This window comes from Sceloporus occidentalis, unplaced genomic scaffold (genome assembly GCF_023333645.1).
Source record: "Sceloporus occidentalis isolate IW3139 unplaced genomic scaffold, rSceOcc1.0.p SCAF_100, whole genome shotgun sequence".
Lineage (NCBI taxonomy): Eukaryota > Metazoa > Chordata > Lepidosauria > Squamata > Phrynosomatidae > Sceloporus > Sceloporus occidentalis.
This window is the reverse complement of record NW_028317080.1, coordinates 407,470-428,771: the sequence shown is the minus strand read 5'-3', so window position 1 is coordinate 428,771 and position 21,302 is coordinate 407,470. Positions and strand designations below refer to the sequence as shown.

The 21,302-nt window shown below is 38.7% G+C and overlaps 1 protein-coding gene across 1 annotated transcript; it reads left to right on the top strand.

Annotated features, from left to right (window-relative positions):
* Positions 1-329: 329 nt before the first annotated feature.
* Positions 330-17,170, top strand: LOC149284011 (kunitz-type protease inhibitor 1-like). Its single transcript, XM_089497205.1, has 10 exons — positions 330-729; positions 9,671-9,825; positions 10,102-10,161; positions 11,086-11,227; positions 12,288-12,458; positions 13,232-13,357; positions 13,703-13,753; positions 13,940-14,110; positions 15,187-15,243; positions 16,983-17,170. The coding sequence occupies exons 1-10, from the start codon at positions 330-332 to the stop codon at positions 17,168-17,170; spliced, it is 1,521 nt and encodes a 506-aa protein (XP_089353331.1).
* The last annotated feature ends 4,132 nt before the right edge of the window (positions 17,171-21,302 follow it).

The window sequence follows — 21,302 nt, the reverse complement described above, 5'->3', positions numbered from 1 at the left end:
TGGAACTGTACCGAGTGGATTTTGTCAACCGCTTCATCGATGACGACGACGTCGTCTTGGGAAAACATTTGATCTTCAATGGACGTAATAATACGCTCTAGAAAACTCAGGACTTTAACTTGAAATCTAGAGCTCGCCAAGAGGAAGTATATTGCTATTTGTTATCCGTTACCAACGTACTTCCAGCTTTTGGGACTTTTTTGTTGAAAACCATTATTTAGACGCTTTTGTCGTTTACATTTTTTACTCGCGCCTGGGAGACGTCCTAGAAGGCGCAAGCCCTTTCCGGGCTCTGCTTAGTCCGGCTCCGGTGGACGTTAGACACCAGGATGTGGCTTGCCCAAGGTGTCCTTGTCCTCTTCTTGATGATCTTACCGCTCGTCTGTTCCGAGTCTTTCCAAGAGACGTGTCTGAATAACTTCACAAAGGGCGTTCCTAACTTCGTGCTGGACTTGGATGAATCGGTGAAGAACGGGGCCATTTTTTTGTCGGCCCCCGCTTTGTCCGGCAGTAGAGACTGTATCACTTCGTGCTGTAAGACTCTGGGCTGTAACCTGGTTCTAGTTCAACCGACTCAAGAAGGAGAGGATGCGATCAGCTCCTGCTTCTTACTCAACTGCCTGTATAAGGGTGAATTCGTGTGCAAGTTCTTCAGGAATAAGGGATTGGTCAACTATGTCACACTCGGGGTATATAAAGCTCACTTAGAACGGAAGGAAGACCGGCTAGGTAAATATTGATGAGGGTGATTGGGAGAAACGATCACACACTCTATTGGCTTTTTATGTTCTTCTTCAACAGAGCTGCTGTTTGCATATTTATTGTACTTTGTGTCTGGATCCTTCCAGGCAGTGCCCTTCCTACGAAATATTAATGGTCACATGTATCCCATTTGCCCAGTTTTATTATTTATTATTATAATTATGTTACAATGTGTTTGTTTTTGGTGGTTGTAGATGTAGGTATTCGATAAAAATGTTTGTTGGTAAATATCCGGCGCCAGGTATTTTATTAGCTGGCCAGTTAAACAAACCCATTGATATACAAATCCTGTGGGAGCTGTAACAGAGTTGAAGTATTTTTTTTTTTTATTTTTTTTTCTTTTCCCCATTGAAAACTTGGCGATCCAGACAAAACTGGTCGCTGTCCGGTTACTATCTGTAAGAGTCCACTTCCTGTGTTGGGCTGTAGCTGGTTTAGTGACACACGTCTTCTGAATTACCATAAAGGGACTTTTTGTAGAGGGTTGGAATGTTAAAACTTTCTGTTAAGGGCTAACCTCAGTGAGCTATGCAACTCAATCCCTCTTGGTGGTAAATTACACTATATGGCCAAAAGTATTGTGAGACCTGACCGTTACACCATCAGGGACTTTGATGACATTGCATTCTAAATACATAGACATTAATTTGTAGTGGGTCTCCCTTTGCAGCTATAACAACTTCCACTCGTCTGACATTTTGAAGTGTTTCTGTGGGAATTCGGTGGAGCGTTTGAGAGGTCAGACGCTAATGTTGGACGAGAACGCCTGGCTTGCAATCTCTGTTCCACCTCATCCCAAAGGTGTTCGATGGGGTTGCGGTCAGGCCAGTCAAGTTCTTACACGCCATCTCTTTATGGACCTTGCTTTGTGCAGTACTATGTAGAGAAAAGCATTGGGATACACCTTAGCTATTGAAATCAGGGGTTGGGTTAGACCATTAAGTTCCAGTGAAGGGTAACATCAATGCTACAACATACAAAGGCATTTTGCGCAAGGCCCTTTTCTTTTCCAACATGACTGTGCCCCACGCGGAGCCCTGACCTCAAGCCCACATAACAACTTTGGGATGAACTGGAACAGAGATTGTGAGCCAGACCTTCTCATCCAACATCAGTACCTGACACAAATGCTCTGCTGGATGAATTCCCACAGAAACTCTCTAAAATCTTATGGAAAGCCTTCCCAGAAGAGTGGAAGCTGTTGTAGATGCAAATGGGTTGAGAGGAAGCAACTTCATATTAATATCTATGTATTTATAGTACCCTGTCATAAAAGTCCCTGTCGGGTGTCCCAGTGGACGGTAAAAGGCAATGAATGGGCACGCCAGCCATCATATGCACTTTAATGGATATGAGAGCTGTGAAGTCCCTTTAAATTTCTGTGGAGTCTCCCATTGCAAATGATTGGGGAATTCTGCAGGTGACTTTCTTGGCCATACTTATCTGCTTACAGGTAATATACTTTATCTCCAGTCTCTAGAACTTTAATATGCATTCTTCTCCATGGGGCTGACCTATGTGTTTTTCAGTTTATCAGAAACAGGTTTAAGGCTTTTAAGAATAAAAGCAAGAATCTTACTCTGATCTGCCCTCAAAACAGTGTTGTTTTTTTGAAGTGGGAGGTGGGGCGTACACTACCGCCAAAAGAGATTGGGGTCTCTTAGCTGTTGTTCATGGGAAAACAAGTAAATGACTATTGTAGCTTGAAATGTACAACATTGATGTCTACACTGTATTTCCCATCCATTTCATGCCAAGCTAAATTTGGTTTTCTTTCAGAAACAAGGGCAATTCTATATAATCCCAAACTTTTTAATGGTAGTGTGTATGGCTTTTTTTTTTTTTTTTTTTTTTTTTTACCTATTGATGGATATTTTACTAATACAAGAAAGTTTAGAATAGAGGGACAGTGGGATTGATGTGCAATAGATGGACTGACCTTCCCAAGTAGGCACCCTTGAGAGTTATATACGTTGATATGCATGATGTCCCAGTGATAATCTTCATAATATATAATGGTTTTCTTAAAGTGGCATCTGACTATTAATTGGAAAATGTACATCGTGTGAGAGGGGCTATACAAATATTTACCTGCGGTATAAGCACTATTTAATGCAGGACAGAGTGTACAACTGTTAGAATTTTACAATAGCAGGTGACCAGCTTAAAGGTTCATTAATGCCTATTTATCAGTGATCCTTTTTTCCGGTGTAGTAAGCAATGTTTGCAGAATGGACTGTTATGCCACCAAGTTGGAATGGGAGCAGCGTAACCATATTGTTGCAGCATCGCATGTTTTAAATTCCCACTCTACCTTTTAGGAATTCATGATAATGACATCAGTCACTGTTTGTAAGGTATAAGGATCAGGAGCAGTCTACTAACACCACAAGCAAAACAAAAAGGTGCATTGGGATGGAGGTTAACCTCCCAAATAAACATAAAATACATCCCAGCAACTCTGTATTTTAATAAACAAATGCATTACATGTTGTTATATAGAAAGTCATAAACCATGCAAATTTTTTATTTATTTAAATCCAAAGCGTGCCGAAATCTACTTTCTGTTTTACCAGAGCACATGAAACACTGTTTACGCAACAGTTTAAAAAAAAAAAACCCACAAAAATCTGTGGTTTAAAAAACAAAACAAAAAACAAACAAACTTGAAAATAAAAACAAGACAGTGGATGTTGGTTTTCGATACTCGCTATAAAGGTTGCGTAATGAGTACACGGAATGTAATGAAACATGAGTCACGCTCCCCCCGACTAAACCACACACTGTCTGCGGTTATGATTTCTTGGTTGTGTGTGTTAGGGCAATAGGTGTATTTTTATGAAGAAGAAGAAAAAAGGTACGTTACACCGAGGGGTCTCTTGTTAACTGACCTGCTGATGTTCAGGTCAATTTATTTTTGGAAATTTGTGATGACCTCATAGTTGTTGAAATCAAAAGTTGATGATTTCACCAGGCTTCTTAGAATAAAAGTTTATTCTGTATAAAGGTTAGCTGCAAGGAGGTTAGTGTTTTTTTGTTTTGTTTTTAAACAAAAGTTACATAGGTTGATGCACAGGAAAACAGATTGTTACAACTAGAAAAAGTCTGCTGGTTTTTATAAAAGATAAGTTTGAATCTATATCACGTTAAAGGGACAATATAAAGTCCCAGACAACCTCATTAAAGATTACATATTAAAATCTTTTGTAAGTAGTTTATTATGTATTCTTTTAATTTATTGTGGTCTGCTGATTCTCACTACTGATTGCTTGAAATCAATAGGAGCACTTTCCCCAAATGCACACTGGGATGTCTTGTTAGATTTTTGCTGAGCCAATGCTGGAGCTGACTTGTTAAGTGTATGTCAGGAGATGTGATCAGCTGAGCACATCTGCATGGCAAATAGCTTGTGTGTGTGTGTGGGGAAAGAGGCAAATGCATATGGTGGATTCGCACCATGTATTTGCTGAAGGAGACACCATGTAATATACACTCACTGGCCACTTTATTAGGTACACTTGTTCAATTGCTTGTTAACACAAAAGGCTAATCAGCCAATCACATGGCAGCAACTCAATGTATTTATGCATGTAGACCTGGACAAGACAACTTGCTAGAATTCAAACTGAGCATCAGAATGGGGAAGAAAGGGGATTTAAGTGACTTTGAACGTGGCATGGTAGTTGGTTCCAGACGGGTTGGTCTGAGTATTTCAGAAACTGAATCTAACGGGATTTTCGCGCACAACCATCTCTAGGATTTGCAGAGAACGGTCGGAAAATGAGAAAGTATCCAGTGAGCGGTAGTTGTGAGCTCAAATTCCTTGAGTGGACAGACTAGTTCGAGATGACAGTCTAGTTTTTACTCTCAAATCTGGTCATCATGCACCCATGTCCCACTTGGGACATCTTTGAAGCCAGCCACCTCAATTCACCTCCATCAACCATACATTTCTGAAATCTAGACATCCCAGGCGATTTTAAATGTTTTTTTTTTAATTTAAAATGCACTTTCCATGCACTAATTCTACAACCAGTCTTTGTCTAAAGTTGTCTGCTTGTGGTAGTAATTTTTTTCCCCCTCACACACATTGTCCTTCAGCCTTAAAGTTACAGCCAAACAATCCGGTATGTGTTCAGCAACATCTCTTCAATACAGTGATAGCGCCCAAGCATAGGTTTGTCAGGAATTTTGACATCTGGTCATCCTATGTGCCCGCCTTTTTGAACCCAGCCAATTCAATTTTCCCCATCACTCCATATATTTCAAATGGTGGTACTTTGACACTTTCATAATCCCCCAATTTTAGGACTTTCTGGGTTTTTTGTTCATTTTCTTTTGTAATTTAACTTTCTTTGGTCACATAGGTTTCTTCTTCTTTTCATTCTCTGGTGATCCGCTGTGTTACGCTGGCCTCCTAGAATGCTCCCATATCATGGCAAAGCCTTGGTGCATGTTATAAGGACAACCTCTTCCCCAATTTGAGGAATGAGGGCAAAGCTGTCCCTGTGGTGCGTGCCAAGGCTCTGCTCTCTTACAAAAGTTCTCTCCGAGGGCAGGATAATACAGATGGATCCGTGGAGAAATGGAAAACTCTTAATTATTCTGGCCTCCTGGAGCACTTCCGCATCAGGGTGGAGCCTTAGTTCAAACCATTGCTTAAGATGTGTATAAATGTTATCAGCTTTTATGGATCAAAATGTAGCTGAAAATGAATCCCTCCAGTAAAGTATAACTAGTAAAACTATATCAGCTTTTGGCCTTTTTATTTTTTTATATTATGAATGGAAATATTATGTAATTTTTTTTTTTTATAGACCAAGATTAGAACATTTTACATTTTGCCTATTGTATCTGAGGACAAGAAGGAATCCATTTTGATTCATTGCTTTGTGCCCTGTTTGTTTCCTGGGAAGTAAAGGGAATTGAACCTGCTTTCCAAGTATGTAACCATAAACCTTGGAAGCACGTTTTTGAAACTGGCGTTTGATCTAGTTTTCCTCTTTGGGAACATTAAGGGAACTGTTACCACAGCTTTTAACCCCTTGAATAACATATGACATGCCCGGTACATCTGGTACTGTATGTCAGTGTATACTGTATCAATGTGAACTCTGGTGCATCGCTGTTACTGAAAATGTCAGCCTACTGCTAATTCCCCCACATTTCCATGCATGCGATTGATTTTACAATGAATCACATGCGCAGGTAACGTCCGATAAAGACAATGCTTTTAAGCACTGCCTCCGTTTCTCACTGTGATCCTGGACTGGAGAGAGAGAGACAGTGTACTAAGAAAAGGGTTTGGACAAATTATAGGCGCGTTTGTGAGTAACTGGAAACAGACTCATGCGTTGCTTCTCGTAAGCCTGTATTATATTTTTATTTTACTAGTTTTTATTGATATATGTATTAAAATATTCTTCTGTAAACATGCATGGCGTGGAAGGAGCTCACTTTGGGCTCATTTAGCACTGTTTAGGTACTTTACCTTATAAATAGGATTATAATTATGATCTCGATATTCATATATATATATATATACATGTCGCCTCATTTATTCTTTTGGGGTTTTTTCTCTATACAACTATAAAAGCTATATTTTACATCTAGAGAAGAGTGCACAGGCTTGTGCAGATATTACCACTTATATACTTTTCAGTGTGGTTATATAATCTTAATGGGGTTAATTATTGTTTTTGCAAAAAAATTGAAATAACAAAACTTGTCAGTGTATTTTTTTTTTTTTTTATTATTTCAGCTGTTTACCAAAATTAGTTCAAGTTACAGTTATATAACATATATGGGCTTAAAGCATCGTATGTCAGCTTTGATTGGAGGAATGGTTTAGGAATTACAACTCTTCAATATGTAGCACCCTCTTTTTCCGGTGACCAAAAGTAATTTGATATTGACTCAAAAGCTATAACTTAATTTTTTCGTCAATTAAGCAGGTTAAAGGTCTGGGGTTGATTTGACGTATGGCATTTGCATTTGGAAGCTGTTGCTGTGAACCCACAACATGTGGTCGAAGGAGCTCTTAACGCAAGTGTAACAGGCCATCCTTAGGCTGCAAAAAAGAAAAAAAAAATCCTTCAGAGAAATAGCAGAAACGTTAGGAGTGGACACTAGTGAGCGCTGCAACACAAAAAGGATTGGACATCCACGGAAGACAACAGTGGTGGATGATCATAGGCAGGCCCGGACTGGCCATCGGGCACACCGGGCATTTGCCCGGTGGGCCGGGCCGCGGCAGGGCCGGATTGACTTAGGGGCTGATGGAGCTGCAGCTCCAGGCCCCTACCTTAAAATAGGCCCAGTCAGGACCGAACTGACTGGGCCTATGTGGCCTCTACGGCCGCATTAACGCAGGGCATAAGCTCCATCAGCCCCTAAGTCGATCCGGCCCTGCCACGGGCCCGGTCGCAGTTGCTGCTTGCTCCGACAACAAGGTAAGTAGGGTGAGGGAGGTGGGTGCAGTGAGAAGGGGCAGAAGGGGGTTAGATAGTGAGAGGGGGCATATAGTGAGAAGGGGCAGATAAGATGGGGAGAGGGGGTAGTGTGAATGCGTATGAGAATGAATGAATAAATGTGCGGATGAATTGTGTGAATGTGTATGACAATTAATGAATTCATGTGTGGATGAATTGCTTGAATGATTTGTGAGACTGCATCAATGAATGTGTTAATGATTTGTGTGAATGAGTAAATACAAAGATGGTACATGAAGGGTGGGCTTTAACAATAAATAAATAAACAAAAATGGGCTGTTCAGGCTTAAATGCCCGGGCCTATTTTTTGTCCCAGTCCAGGCCTGATCATAGGATCCTTTCCATGGTATGAAAAACCCTTTCACAACATGCAGCCAAGTAAAGAACACACTCCTGGAGGTAGGCATATCATTATACAGGTCTACCATTAGGGGCAACCATTCAGAAGCCTCAAGAATAGAAAGGCCATATTAGACTTTGCCAAAAAAGCCAGACCAGTTCTGGAACAGCATTCTTTGGACAGATGAAACTGAGATCCACCTGTACCAGAATGATGGGAAGAAAAAAGCATGGAGAAGGCTTGGAGCAACTCATGGTCCGAAGCATACCACATCTGTAAAACACAGTGGAAGTGGTGAAATAGCACGGGCACGTATGGCTTCCAGTGCACTGGGTCATTAGTGTTTATTGGTGATGTGACAGCATAACTTGTCTGCTCAGATTCAGCCTAATTCAGCAAAGTTGATTGGACAATGAACCAAAAGCAACCCAGGAGTTTGGCTTGCCTGTTGCAGAATATTCCACTTATTTGCCTTGGAAATAACTTGATCTCAACTAGATCACGCATGCATTTTACTTGCTGTAGACAAAACTTAAGGCAGAAAGGCACAAACAGCAACTGAAGACAGTTGCAGTAAAGGCCTGGCAAGCATCACAAAGGAGGAAACCCAGCGTTTGATGTCTATGCGTCCCAGACTCCAAGCAGCCATTGCCCGCAAAGAATCCTCAACAAAGTATCAATAATATTTAACATTTTATTCATGACTGTATTGTTTTGTCCAATTACATCTGAGCTCCTGAAATAAGGTGACTGTATGAAAATGGTTGCAGTTCCTACATTTTTCATACAATATTGTTGTTCAATCTCTTGATTTAAAGCTGAAAGTCTGTACTTCAATTGCATCTTGGTCATTTCAAATCCATTGTGGTGGCGTATAGAGGCAAAATTATGAAACTTGTGTCCAAATATATTGGACCTGGCTGTATGTGTTACAAGGGTTTTCATAGTGTTGTCTAATTCCACTGTGCTGTAATTAAGTTTAAATGCTGTGGTAAGAAACACATGGTTGCAAGGTTTTCACTCTGCTTCATATAATTCTCTTGGTGGCAAAAAAATGGAGGTTTGACCTGAGAATTTGCAGGGACATCTCCAGCTATTGACGGGTTGCTCTCTCCCCTGTTGGCAAAAGCCAGCATTGCTGCCTTTCTGGCTGATTGTGTGCAATGGCGCTTGGCCTCTGGTCTCCTCAGGCTAGGGTTAATACTATCATTTGATGATAGATACTTGGCAGCATTTGTCTAGACCCTACTGCGACTAGGTTGTTCCCCTGCTTCCTGATGAGTGCAGGGAAGATGGAGAAACTAAGTTGGTTTTTTTTTTGTTTTTGTTTTTGTTTTGTTTTTTCCCTCTTGAAGTAACTTTTTTATTTTTATTTAAAATTCATTCAAAAATGTTACAAACTATAGGGAGCATAGAAATGTCTCCGTTACATCACTGGCATCCATGAGATATAATAAAATGTATGTATGTGGGGTATTTCTGTCATCTTGGGATGATGGTGAACATAAAGTGGGTTATGGTTTAGCAGTACCACTTACTGGGTAGAAGAAATCCTAAGTGAAATTGCAAAAATGGTTCTTTACCCTTAGTACAGTGTGCTTCACATCATCACTAGTAATTATGTTTGGCCTTTTTATGATTTCAAAAGGAATCCTTACTGTCAATAACAGTTTATCTAATTTGTGTGGGTTCATCAAACACCAAAAAAGAATATTGAGTAAAGCAACATATGGTATATATAAAAAAAGGGGAAAAAACAAATGCTGGTCCTGAATTAAGTTCCAACCCAAGTGAGCTTATGTATGAATAATGTATATTTATAGGGGACAATTCATCCAGCATTGAATGATCATATTTGGGTTTATTTAATAAGGGAATAGTGCTTGCAGGAAAATTGTGGATTCGACTCCCTCACTGGGCATCATGAATGGTGAACATAGTGTAGTTTTAAAGAAATCAAATCTCATCCATGACGGCCTTCTGTACTAACTAAACTTTTCACTCGATTTCTCAGGTCTCCTTAATTTGTTCATAAACATTAATACATGTTCCTTTTATTGTTTACGTTTTTATCTAGGCGATGATGAACCTCCAGTAGCAAGGGTGAGCAGGGATGTAAAAACCCAACCGTTTCAAACTGTAACATTGAGTGGCATTGAGAGCTGGGACAACGAGGGGATCGTAGATTACGAATGGAGCCTCATCCAGGGAGACCCTTCTGTTGTTTTGCAGGTAAATTTACCAAGCTATGACTGCAATTTTTACACAAAATCTATTTCCTTTTTGTTTTGTTTTTCTTACACAGCCCTGTCGCAACCTTGTTTTTTCTCTTTTTGGTCCACCTGTCCAGGTCGCATTAATTGTCAAAAAGACTTCTACTCACACACATCACAAATATATATTTTTACATACAAAATTTTATTCTTAATCTAGTTGCTTGAAGGTTCCGTTGCAATAAGCGATGATCATCTTTGTTTGCTATGTGTTAACAAATAACTTACCCAACAGAAACCTGATTCTACCAAGTATGATGTGGACAATGCCATGAAAAAAGCTGTAGTAGCAATGGTCAGCATCACCTAAGATTCATAGGTGCACAAGCCGGGCTCAACCAATACCCTTAATAACAAACCAAAAAAACAACAAATTGTGAGGCATTGTAATGTCCACACACAAGCAGTGGCGATGTTTTTGACCACTCGCAATTTTGAAGTGCTGAGCCTTCATTTTTATTTTTTTTTATTTTTTTTTTCCTCATAAAGCTGGAGAAATTGTCTTTGTAAATTGCACTGTTTACCAAAAAAATAAATGCTTTCTTGTTTGGGCTTCTATAGTGCTCTGTAGTTTTATAAGTGGTTTTGAGTGTCTGGAAGCAGTTCCACCAGATCAGAAAGTGACAAAACTCTGGATGCGATGCTTCCACAAATACTACATTACCAATTTAAGCTTAGAAAAGATCACCTGTAAAACATTGAATTCATACTGCCATTTGCCTGGTTTGTACCTACTTGAAAATCTTACAATTCTTTGGATTGCCAAAGTAGAAGAGATTGGGATTGTAACTAGTTGCTTCGCTTCTCCTCTGAATGGAAAAATGATACAGACTCGGTCTACTGTGTATGAAGTATTTAAAGGGCATCCGCATTAAACACTTTTAGACTTGCATCCACCTCGTCGCCATTCCCATACCTTCATCCCAGTTGTTTTTTTTTCTTCGCAGCTTGTTATTTTTGCCCATTACACAGATCGTTCCTGTAATGTCACACTAGCTTTCAAAGGCTTTTAACAACTTCTGGGGGCTATCCATCAGCCACTTCCATGTACTCTATTGAAAAATATTTCAAACTTTTACTTACAAAATAGTAAGAATTGATCAGTTGCAGGGTCAGGTCACTTAGGTACTTGCACATGATTTGTCATTTCAGTATGTGTTATTCTCACTATGGCATGTTGACTGAAGAGGTATTTTCATTACACTTTTGTTTCCTGCAGGAACTTCCCCATAACTCTTCATTGGAGGTGTCCAATCTAGAAATGGGCCATTATGTTATTCAGCTGATTGTAACGGACACTGCAAGTCAGCAGAGTACAGCGACAACAACAATCACCGTCCTGTCAAAAGAAGAGACTGAGGGTTAGTATTGTCTTAAACGGTGGCTGTATGTACAGTACTGGGCAGGAGATCCGTTCCGCTGGACGTTATCTCCTACAATGCAGTTATTTTAGCGAAGCTACAAAGTTCCTTGCTTTTACATGAAAACTGCTAAGTAACCCCAAACTTTTGAATGGTAGTGTACATGCAAAAATGTTTAAAGGTGATACTAAACTATTGTATAAATTAAAGGGCGTATGATGGCTTGATGGATCAAATGTATCACACCGTATGGTATTGATTAGGGATTCAAATTATATAGCGTTGGACAATGTATTCAAGGAATGTAGTTTATAAAGGTTTTGTGGATGATCTCCGGCAGTTTGTGGGTTTTGGACCCAATGTTATGGTGTCCTTGAGCTTTCTCTGGATGCTATTTCACAGGAAAGATTATTGGGGAGGGTAAATTAACACATTTCTAAAATAAATATGCTGGTTTTGCTAAAATAGCAGTGCTGTTTAAGGTAAACAGTCCAGAAACCATAACAATAATCATTTATATTAACGTCAGGTGATATTGCTCTCCTAGAACCAATGTTACTTGTGGTTTATTCTCTAACGGTGTCGGGAGAAGGCCTCTGAATAACAAGGAAAATCTTTCAGACAGTGTACAATACGTGCCTTCCGTTAACCACCAAAGGACCAATGACATGCCTGACACACCATGGGGTCAAACAAGCTTAGAAAGCAATCAACAATGGCTTTTTTCGCTCAAACAATGTTGCTGCAATTAAAAATATATACAAAAAGGGGGAGCACGGAACCTAAAAAGCATAATAAGGCATACATATTTAGATTCCCGGGTTGCTGCTAGAATAATGACCAATAAATACACAAAACAAAGCAAGAATCCATTCAATGCCCAAGGCAGAAATGTTGGATTCCCTTTACAAACGGTATGTGCTAAATTCTTGCTTTGTTTTCTGTATTTATTGGCGGTGTAAGGGGGGGGTCCTGTAATTTGAACATTATGGCACATCTGCGTTCATCATGTTTACATTACTGTACATTTTAATGCAATGTTTTTTCTACTAACTTCTAGACTACTGCCTCGCTCCAGTAAAGACTGGAAGCTGCCGTGCTAAATTTTCTCGCTGGCATTATAATGTGGATATGAATGACTGTGAGGAGTTCACGTTTGGAGGATGCAAACCGAACAAGAATAACTATGTGCGAAAGGAGGACTGTCTGCAGACTTGCAAAACGGACCCAGGTGAGGTTATTGGAACAAAGGCTTGTTGTTTTTAGCACCATCGTATTGCGTAGTGATGTGCATAACAAGCTTACAATCCATGGCAGGGGCGTCCAACATGTGGCCCGCGGGCCAAATGCATCCCTAGACTAAATAGTTCTATTTAATTTTTACGTATCCAGAGATAAAATGCCCTCCTGAATTTGTGGTCGCGTCACAGGACAAAACTGGATAAACCCATTGTACAGTGCTATGGAATTTGATGGCGCTATATAAAACAATAATTATAATAATATTTATTACAGGGAACATGGCTGTGAATTAAGCTAACAGCAACCAAAGTGCTTACATGTATCCTTTAGTAAAACTACTCACCTTCATGTGCATTTTAACTTAGCATTTTGTTGAGAATAAGCAAATAACATGTGGGTTCTAGTTTAAAAAAAAAAAAAAAAAAAAAAAAGGCTCAGCCTTCTATGGATATGATATTCTAAGCTGTCTACAATAACATAAGATATTGCACTCAGGGCTCAGCTGGCCTACTTGTGTATGATCAATGAACTTTACCAGAAAAGTCTTTTCCGTGTCTAACACGCTTCTCGTTGTTTTTGTAGGACATTCTGCAAAGGGTGGAAGAAGATCTCACCCAGGTAGGGTAATACGCTGTGCTCCTAACTGCTCTGCACATCCCTTCTAACCCTGTTGAGGAGGAGCATGGTAGTCTTTTGCCTCAGACAGCGTGTTCTACCCCCTCGCCGGTTGAATTTGAAGTAAGCTTTTCCATTTCTTGACAGTATGCGATGGGCAATGTCTCCCAACACAGTTCCGTTGTGATGATGGCTGCTGCATTCACGCTGCTTTGGAGTGTGATGAGACGCCAGACTGTGGTGACGGATCTGACGAGGCTTCCTGTGATAAATGTATGGGTAGTAACAAAATGCAACAATTTTCCCAATAAACTGCAACTATTTTCAGTACATATCATTGCTATTTTGAAAAAAGATCCTTTGTTGTTTTTTTTTTTTTAAGAGGCTAATATATACACTTTACAACATACTGTACTTTCCGTATTTTGGATAAATTTATATTGCACTTTAACAATATTTAATCAGATTTTAAGTACTATTTGAGATGCATTGTTTATGCTACATTATTACGTTTACTTTACTGTTCGTTTACAGTATTTAAACACGCATCTCTTACAGAAATAGACAAATCTGGCTAATGTAAATCTAAACTAAGTCTTTCTTTCCTTTTTTGTGTAGATTATAAAGGTTTCAAGAAGCTGCAAGCATTGGATGTTTCCAACAATAAAGGTAAAAACATTTGATGACTGATAACAATGTATAAAGTCTTCAGGTCTATTGAAGCTTTTCCTTTATTACCATTTCTGAGCTGTTTTACACAAACGTCTGGATACTCCTCTGTAACTGTTTTTTTTTTGTTGTTTTTTTTTTGCTTTCTCGCTGGACACATTTTTCATAATTTTCCTTTTGTTTCAGCTCGTTGTGTGGATTTGCCAGACACAGGTCCTTGCCGTGCCAGCTTTAACAGATGGTATTACGATCCAGATCTGACAGCATGCATGTCTTTCACCTATGGTGGCTGCGGTGGCAATGGGAATAACTTTAATTCAGAAAAGGACTGTTTGCTGTTTTGTTCAGGGATTAATGGTATGTATGATGTGCATTGCTGTTGTATTTTTTAGTGTTTGTTGGTGTAATTGTTCATATGAATTAAATTCAAATGACTTTTTATCTGTACATAATATCAATATTGTTTGTAAAGTAGGTTATTATTATTATTATCATTATTATCTTTTATTTATATAGCGCCAACAGTTTATGCAGCGCTTAATACAATACATATATTCAAGGGGTCTGACAAGACAAGAATTGACAGACTAAGACAAACCGATACATTAGGTGTTTTAGCTAACAAAATCCACCAGCTTATACTGAAATATTTTTTTTTTGCATGCTTATCTTTTATTATTTATGACTAGATTGTTAGCTCGCAAGAGCAGGGCCCTCTTCTCCTTTGCACCAGTTTATTTTTTGTGTTATTGTATGTGTTTATAAATTGTTCTAATGAATGTAACAACGCTGCGGAATTGGCCGGCGCTTTATAAATAAATGCATCAACATCCTCAGTAGGTTCTTTGGAAAATAAATCTGTTTATTGATGTGTGTAGCTTTTGAAGTTTAACCAGTGTGGGACAAAGGTCAAAGCCCTCAAAAACATAGATAAGGTTTATTTATGACCTCTTTCTGACCTCTGTTCTCAAGTACCCTACAAAACTAACAAATCTGTTTTACTGGATATGCCATAAGTAAACATATCTGGATGATTAGATCCTAGGATTTATTTGTAATATAAAAATAAACTGCATAAATGGTGAAAAACATTGGCCCACTAAAAGGTATAATAAACCTATTTAGACAATGTTTTCTGGGGGTCAATATGCCTTTTTTTTTGTTACGGAAATGCTTGGATAATAGCGCACCTGGCACAGTGATGCAAATATATCGCTTTGTGTTAAATCTCCTGATTAAAGAAATGTAGGTAGTGGAGGTAGAGACAGGGTGCTCCAAACCAGGGTAACCTAATGGCTAGAGTACCTGTATGGCCCACACATCATTCACATGGCTTTCGGCTTGTTAGGTATTTAATTCTCACAAACCTTTTATTTCATTCCACAAAAGTAGCAGGTGTTTGTTTTGCTCTAAACAATTCTTGTCTTTTACAGGGAAAGACATTTTTGGTGTAGCTCGTGAAGATGCCGAGGCTCGAGATGGAAGTTCAGGTGAGTTACAGCAACATGAGTAATTCATTAGCTATGTTTGTTTTAAAATAGCTTTATTTTAAAATATCAACAAAAATATGTAAGGGAATACAGCCCATAATATGTGGTATTCATGAGATCTTAATGCTGGGAATCAAAATATTGTTGACATACTTTTTATTAATCTATGTAGAATGAAAATACTCTGGATTCACAGACTGTTCCATAACTTGTTTAGTCCGTTATCGTTGAACAATACATGGTTTATAATGTAGGGATGGGCTTTTTTCCCCTATTTTTTTCCATTTAATTATAATTTAGTTTTCAGTGTGTTTGATCACCATCATTAAGTTCCTTGTGAGTGCTGCTTATTGTGGGCTTTATCACTGTAACAAGTTCACCAAGAGAGCTGTAGTAACTCCCAGAGATCACCCAGTATCCTCCTTTTGTCCCTGAAATAACTTCCCACACCAGTCAGCATGCACACCTTGGAACCCTGCTATATGTGTACCCAATAAGTAGACACAGCTACCTTGAATTACAGCAAGAATGAACAGTTTATTGTTGTAAAACATAGACTCATATAGCCACAGAACCCCATTAACCTAAATTAACAGATACACGTATACAACCCAACCTTTCATTCCCCCGGCAGCAATACTATTGATGGGATTCGTTAAACAATGGAGTTCCTACCCGTGCTATCTTTATTTGACAGCCAGGCTGTACCTTGGGGGCCCTGCATGACAGGTCATTCTGTCACAAGCAAAGCACTGTCTCCTTCCAACCAATAAAATGTATTACTCAGCATATACTGGGCTTCTGATGTTATGTTGCATGCAAACTGCAGATTAGGGCTGCAACTAACGATTATTTTAATAATCGATTAGTTAGCCGATTTATATTTTCGATTAATCGGATAAAAAAATAAAAAAAAAATTTAATTTAAAATAATGTAATAAAAAACGTACAATATACACTTTCATCTCTTTATTGTAATGGCCTCTCTCTCTATTCACCTTCTTATTTTACTGACATAATAATAAAAGCTACAAGAACCCAAACAGCGTTTCTCAAACTAGGTTTTAATACAAAGTTATTAGTAAATATTAATTCATATGTTAACTATTTTTCATATTTAATAAACTATGAGAAAAAAGCCTTGTTTATTTTTTCTTTTATTTACCAAACTGCCCCCAGTTATGCACATCTGACGCCCAGCTTGCCACTCTTCCCCCATATATGCCTTATATATAGGCCTCTATGCCAGAGATTCCACTGTGCCCCCTGATATGCCACTGTGTCCCTGATATGCCTTATACTCCTTATATGCCAGTGATATGCAACTGAGCCCCCTGATATACCTTTTACCCCCAGATATGTATTATGCCCCCCTGATATGCCTAATATCGATATGCCTTATACCCCCTATATGCCACTGTGCCCCCTGATATGCCTCATAACTTCCAATATGCCATTAGCCCCCATTTATGCCTTATACCTTATGTTTGAGGTCGGATTATATAAGGAGAGGAGTTTTTCAGAGCATTTGCTCTGAAAAAACCTCTTTTTATAATGGATAAAAATCGATTCGACTAATCGATAATGAAAATCGTTGTCAACGATTTTAATTATCGATTTTATCGATTAGTTGTTTCAGCCCTACTGCAGATGGAGGCAAGCACGAATCCTACTCGGAAATGTCCTAAACTTGCATCAAATTGCACTAATTGCCTACCTTGTTTGTGCATATGTTGCAGGCTCTGCTCAAGTGGCCATCGCAGTGTTCCTGGGAATCTGCATTCTGGTTGTCCTGGCAGTTATTGGCTACTGTTACCTGAAGAGGAGAAAAGGAAGCCGCAGACGGCAGCCAGCTGTCAACAACTCTGCTTTATCTGCTACTGAAGATACAGAGCACCTGTACAATCCCACCACCAAACCTGTTTGAATAGTCTGCGAAAATCTATTCAGGAATGGATTAGCCAAAAGACTTTACAAATTCATTCTGCAAATAAGACAGATGGACCAATGCTTCCCTAACCATAATGAATGCTTATGCAATTATGGGTTTTGTATTTTTCTCAAAATCTGGTGGCTGCAGTAATACTCAATGACTTCCCCCCCCCCCTTTTTTTTTTTTTTTTTTTTTTTTAAACATGTTGTAGATAGATTTTTTGTTGTAACACATGTTGCCTAGTTGTGTATCTTTAAATAAATACTAAGGTGGTGATGAGGCAAGTAGCGACACCTCTGTATTTTACCGGGACAACACTTTTAGTTAATGTCTCCGTGATTGCAAGGAAGACACTCAATAAGCAGTACCGTTCTAGAATGGTAGAATAGTCTGGTCAGGTATTTAAGAGTTAAATATTTATAAGGATTAAGGAAGTTTTAGTCACGTATACAGCTCTATCTGTATCAAGCCTTTATATGAGTATATGTGAAAGTTACAATTGGGTAGATTACGCCTACAGATGAATTGTTAAACAGAAAGCATATAGTGTAATGTTTGTGTGCTTTGGAAACATTTGCCAAATTTACACTTCACCTCTGAGACTGTCCTGAATAAACTTCTTTAGAAATTTAAACAGAATATATTTGAGAACCTTTATTATTCGACTTAGCAACAGTGGCTATATGACAAAAAAGTTAATGTGCCAAAAGGTTGAACAACATGTTGCTCAAGTGTATGGGATTTGAGGATCAGGGTATTATGTTTTTTTTTACATTTTTCCATTTAGAAGCCTTTTTATTTTTAACTTAACATGTACACTTATTGCGTCCTGATAGAACATTGTAGAAGGTACAAATATATTAATAAGTGTATAAAACTAGACTTGTGCATTCATATTTGTACGAATTGCAAATTTACAGAATTTTAGCAAATTCCGTGTTTTTGTACGGAACCACGAAGACAAGGCGAGACTCCCCAGAAAGCAGATGGAAACTAAGCAAAAAATGACTTTGACTCTCGCTTACAGTCACACACACACTCTTGTGCTCTATAAATGTTTCCCTACCCTCTCTGCTGACCACTTCTGCATCTTCTTGTTCTATGTTCTCTCTTTTATAATCTATATTTATCCGCATCACCATGCACATAACCTGGATGAACTTCCACCAAGATGACAACACTTCCAATGACGTCCTCTCGTTGATCCTCCAATTGGGCAAGAAGACGTCACGGACCAGGATATTGGCGGAGGTTCACCCATGAGCAAAGTGGCCATGCTTCCAGTGACTTCTATTCCCCCGGCCAAGGGAAATGATGTCGCCGAAAGCACAGTGATTTTGCACTAAGGTGAACATCTGCCAAAATGGTGGTGCTTTCGGTGACGTCCTCTCCCCCAATTAGAGGATTGGTGTAGAGAAGGTTATTGGAAGTGCCGCCATTTTGGGAGAAGTTCACACTAGGTTAATGTCCACGGCGATGCGGACAAAGATGAAAGAGAGTGAATATGAAGCAAAATAAGAAGCAGGAGTGTTTGAAAGAGTAACAAGTTTTGTTCCCAAATTAAGGGCAGGGAATGCAATTTGTTGCCTGAAAACGAGTAGGCCAAAAAATCTTTTTGACCCATTTGTGCATGTCTATATGAACTATTGTGTTCAACGTGTGCAGATGGCAAGACAGCGCTTCTTGGCTATTTTTATTTTTTTTAATATTGATCTTTATTACATTTTTTAAGACATAGACATCAGACAAAACAAAAATTACACAATAAGACTCACGATAGAGACATTAACAGGGCATATGGTACAGTACTCATATATAGGATATATCTAATACATTGCTGAACCATGAATTACCTTTACATAGTAAAATCTTTCCCATAAGAGCTTCAAGTTCATGTCCATTACAAACACCAAAAAATTAGACAATGCCCTATGTTAAACGACCCAGATGAGACCCTAAGAGCATGGGGATGACTTGCTTTGCATGAGTATTTTAGTAGGGTTAAACATAATACGTAAACAAGGGAAGTAGTAACCTAGAGGTTCACACAGTGAAAATTATTCCAACTGGCCAAGATTTTACCATAGAGGCCTAGGTTATATCTCTCTGAAGTAGCGTGGGTTTTAATTTGGTTGGAGATTTCTACCCAGAACACGTTTTTTTCAAGAGACTTGTTTTACTAATGCTCTGAAGAAGAGGTTTACATTGGCTGAGAATTTAACCCAAGCCTCCCACATGGGAGGCGAGAATTCTACCACTGAACCACCAACGCATCTATTAAGTCTTTATTAAGATACATCATACAGTAGAGCATCGGCAGGTTCATGTCAGGCATAGATAGAACAACATTGTTCAAATTAGCAGACCTCATAGGTACTGGTTATGAATCCAATGTAGTTTTAAGACAAAACTCGTGATGTGTGGCCATGCATCCACCCAGTGAAGTATAGAATGTACTCCCCATCTTGATCTGGGGGAATACGCTACGTGTAACGGTGTACATCTCGGCTGTTATCCTGGCATTAGGTGAATAATTTGTACCCAGTGCAGTTCTGATTTCCAGTGCATTTTCACTGCATTATATATTATAAGTTATTAGTTTACAGTGCCACTTTTTTTTGTTATTATACCCCTATATGCCACTCTGGCACTTAGGGGGTTAAAAGGCATATTATGGGGCAGAGTGGCATATAGGGAGGTATAAGGCATTTCAGGAGGCAGAGTGGCGTTAAGGGGGCATTTAATAGAGCACTCTGCCTCCTGAAATGCCTTATACCTCCCTATATGCCACTCTGCCCCATAATATGCATTTTAACCCCCTAAATGCCAGAATGGGATATAGGGGTATAAGGCATTTCTGGAGGCAGAGTGGCACATAGGGGGTCAAAAGGCATACCATGGGGCACAGTGGCATATAGAGGGTTAAAAGGCATATCATGGGCCACAGTGCCATATTGGTGTGGCAAGCCTGGGGGCAGATGTGCGTAACTGGGGGACAGGTTGGAAAACACAAGGAAATAAAAACAAAAAAAATATTTTTCTCAATCATAGCTTTTATTTAAAAAAATAGTTTACATGAATTAACATTTACTGGTAAAACTTTTTTCCTTTAGGGTTGTCTTATATTCAGGCTTTTTCTTTTTTTCCTAAGTTAATATTCAGATTTTGGGGGGTCGTCTTATAATCGAGCAAGTACGGTAATATTCAGATTTGGGGGGTCATCTTATAATCAGGGTCGTCTTATAATCGAGCAAATACGGTACTTACCTTTATGTGGAGTATAAAATACTCTGCTAAATTATGTCACGAAATAATATATGGCCACTGAATACTGTCAATTATACACACCGAGTTCGGTGATCTTGAGCACTACAGGTGCGGTAAGTTCTGTTTCTCATTTCCTTAACGACACATAGTATAAATGCTATACACACTATTCCTCTGTTATGTCCTGATGAAAGTCTACAAATAAAAAGACTGAAACGTTGACTTGTAACACAGAATTTTGTGAAATTATTTAAAAACAAGTCCCATGAGTGCTGGCAACTACTTTCTGAATTTATATGCATCACTGCTGCAGTTACCAGGCACCGGGCAGAGCAATTAAGGTTGGTGTGCAATTTTATATCTTGGATTTTATATATATATATATATATATATATATATATATATATATATGTATATATACTCATTTTGAAATGATGTATATTCAAGTATTCACAGCGTACTTTGATGTGCATTTGTCTTTAGTAGTTTGTGTTTTTTGGCAAAGTCAATTTGTCGATGTCTAAGCAACAAGAGCTCTTAAATATAAAGAATAAAAATAAAGCTTGCCTTATGTTTTTTTTTTTTTTTTGGGGGGGGGTTATGCTGGCATCTGTGTCTAGCCTTTTATAATGTATAGCAACAATGTTTTCATATCTTAGCTTTAAAAGTCAATAATTCAAAATGGGAAGAATTATGTCTTTCACTGCCAACACAACTAAATGCATATGCTTAAACAATGGTGGCAATCACATCTCTCATACTTTGGTATTACAATCTTTAGATTACACACATACAGAGTTAAGACATATTTCAAACCATGCCATTCTCCTCGAGATGATAAAAGCTGTTCTCCGGAGAG

Coding starts and splice junctions, on each gene's coding strand:
- LOC149284011 (XM_089497205.1), top strand. CDS start 330: ATGTGGCTTGCCCAAGGTGTCCTTGTCCTCTTCTTGATGATCTTACCG. Junction 730..9,670: donor ACGGAAGGAAGACCGGCTAG/GTAAATATTGAT, acceptor GTTTTTATCTAG/GCGATGATGAACCTCCAGTA. Junction 9,826..10,101: donor ACCCTTCTGTTGTTTTGCAG/GTAAATTTACCA, acceptor CTTACCCAACAG/AAACCTGATTCTACCAAGTA.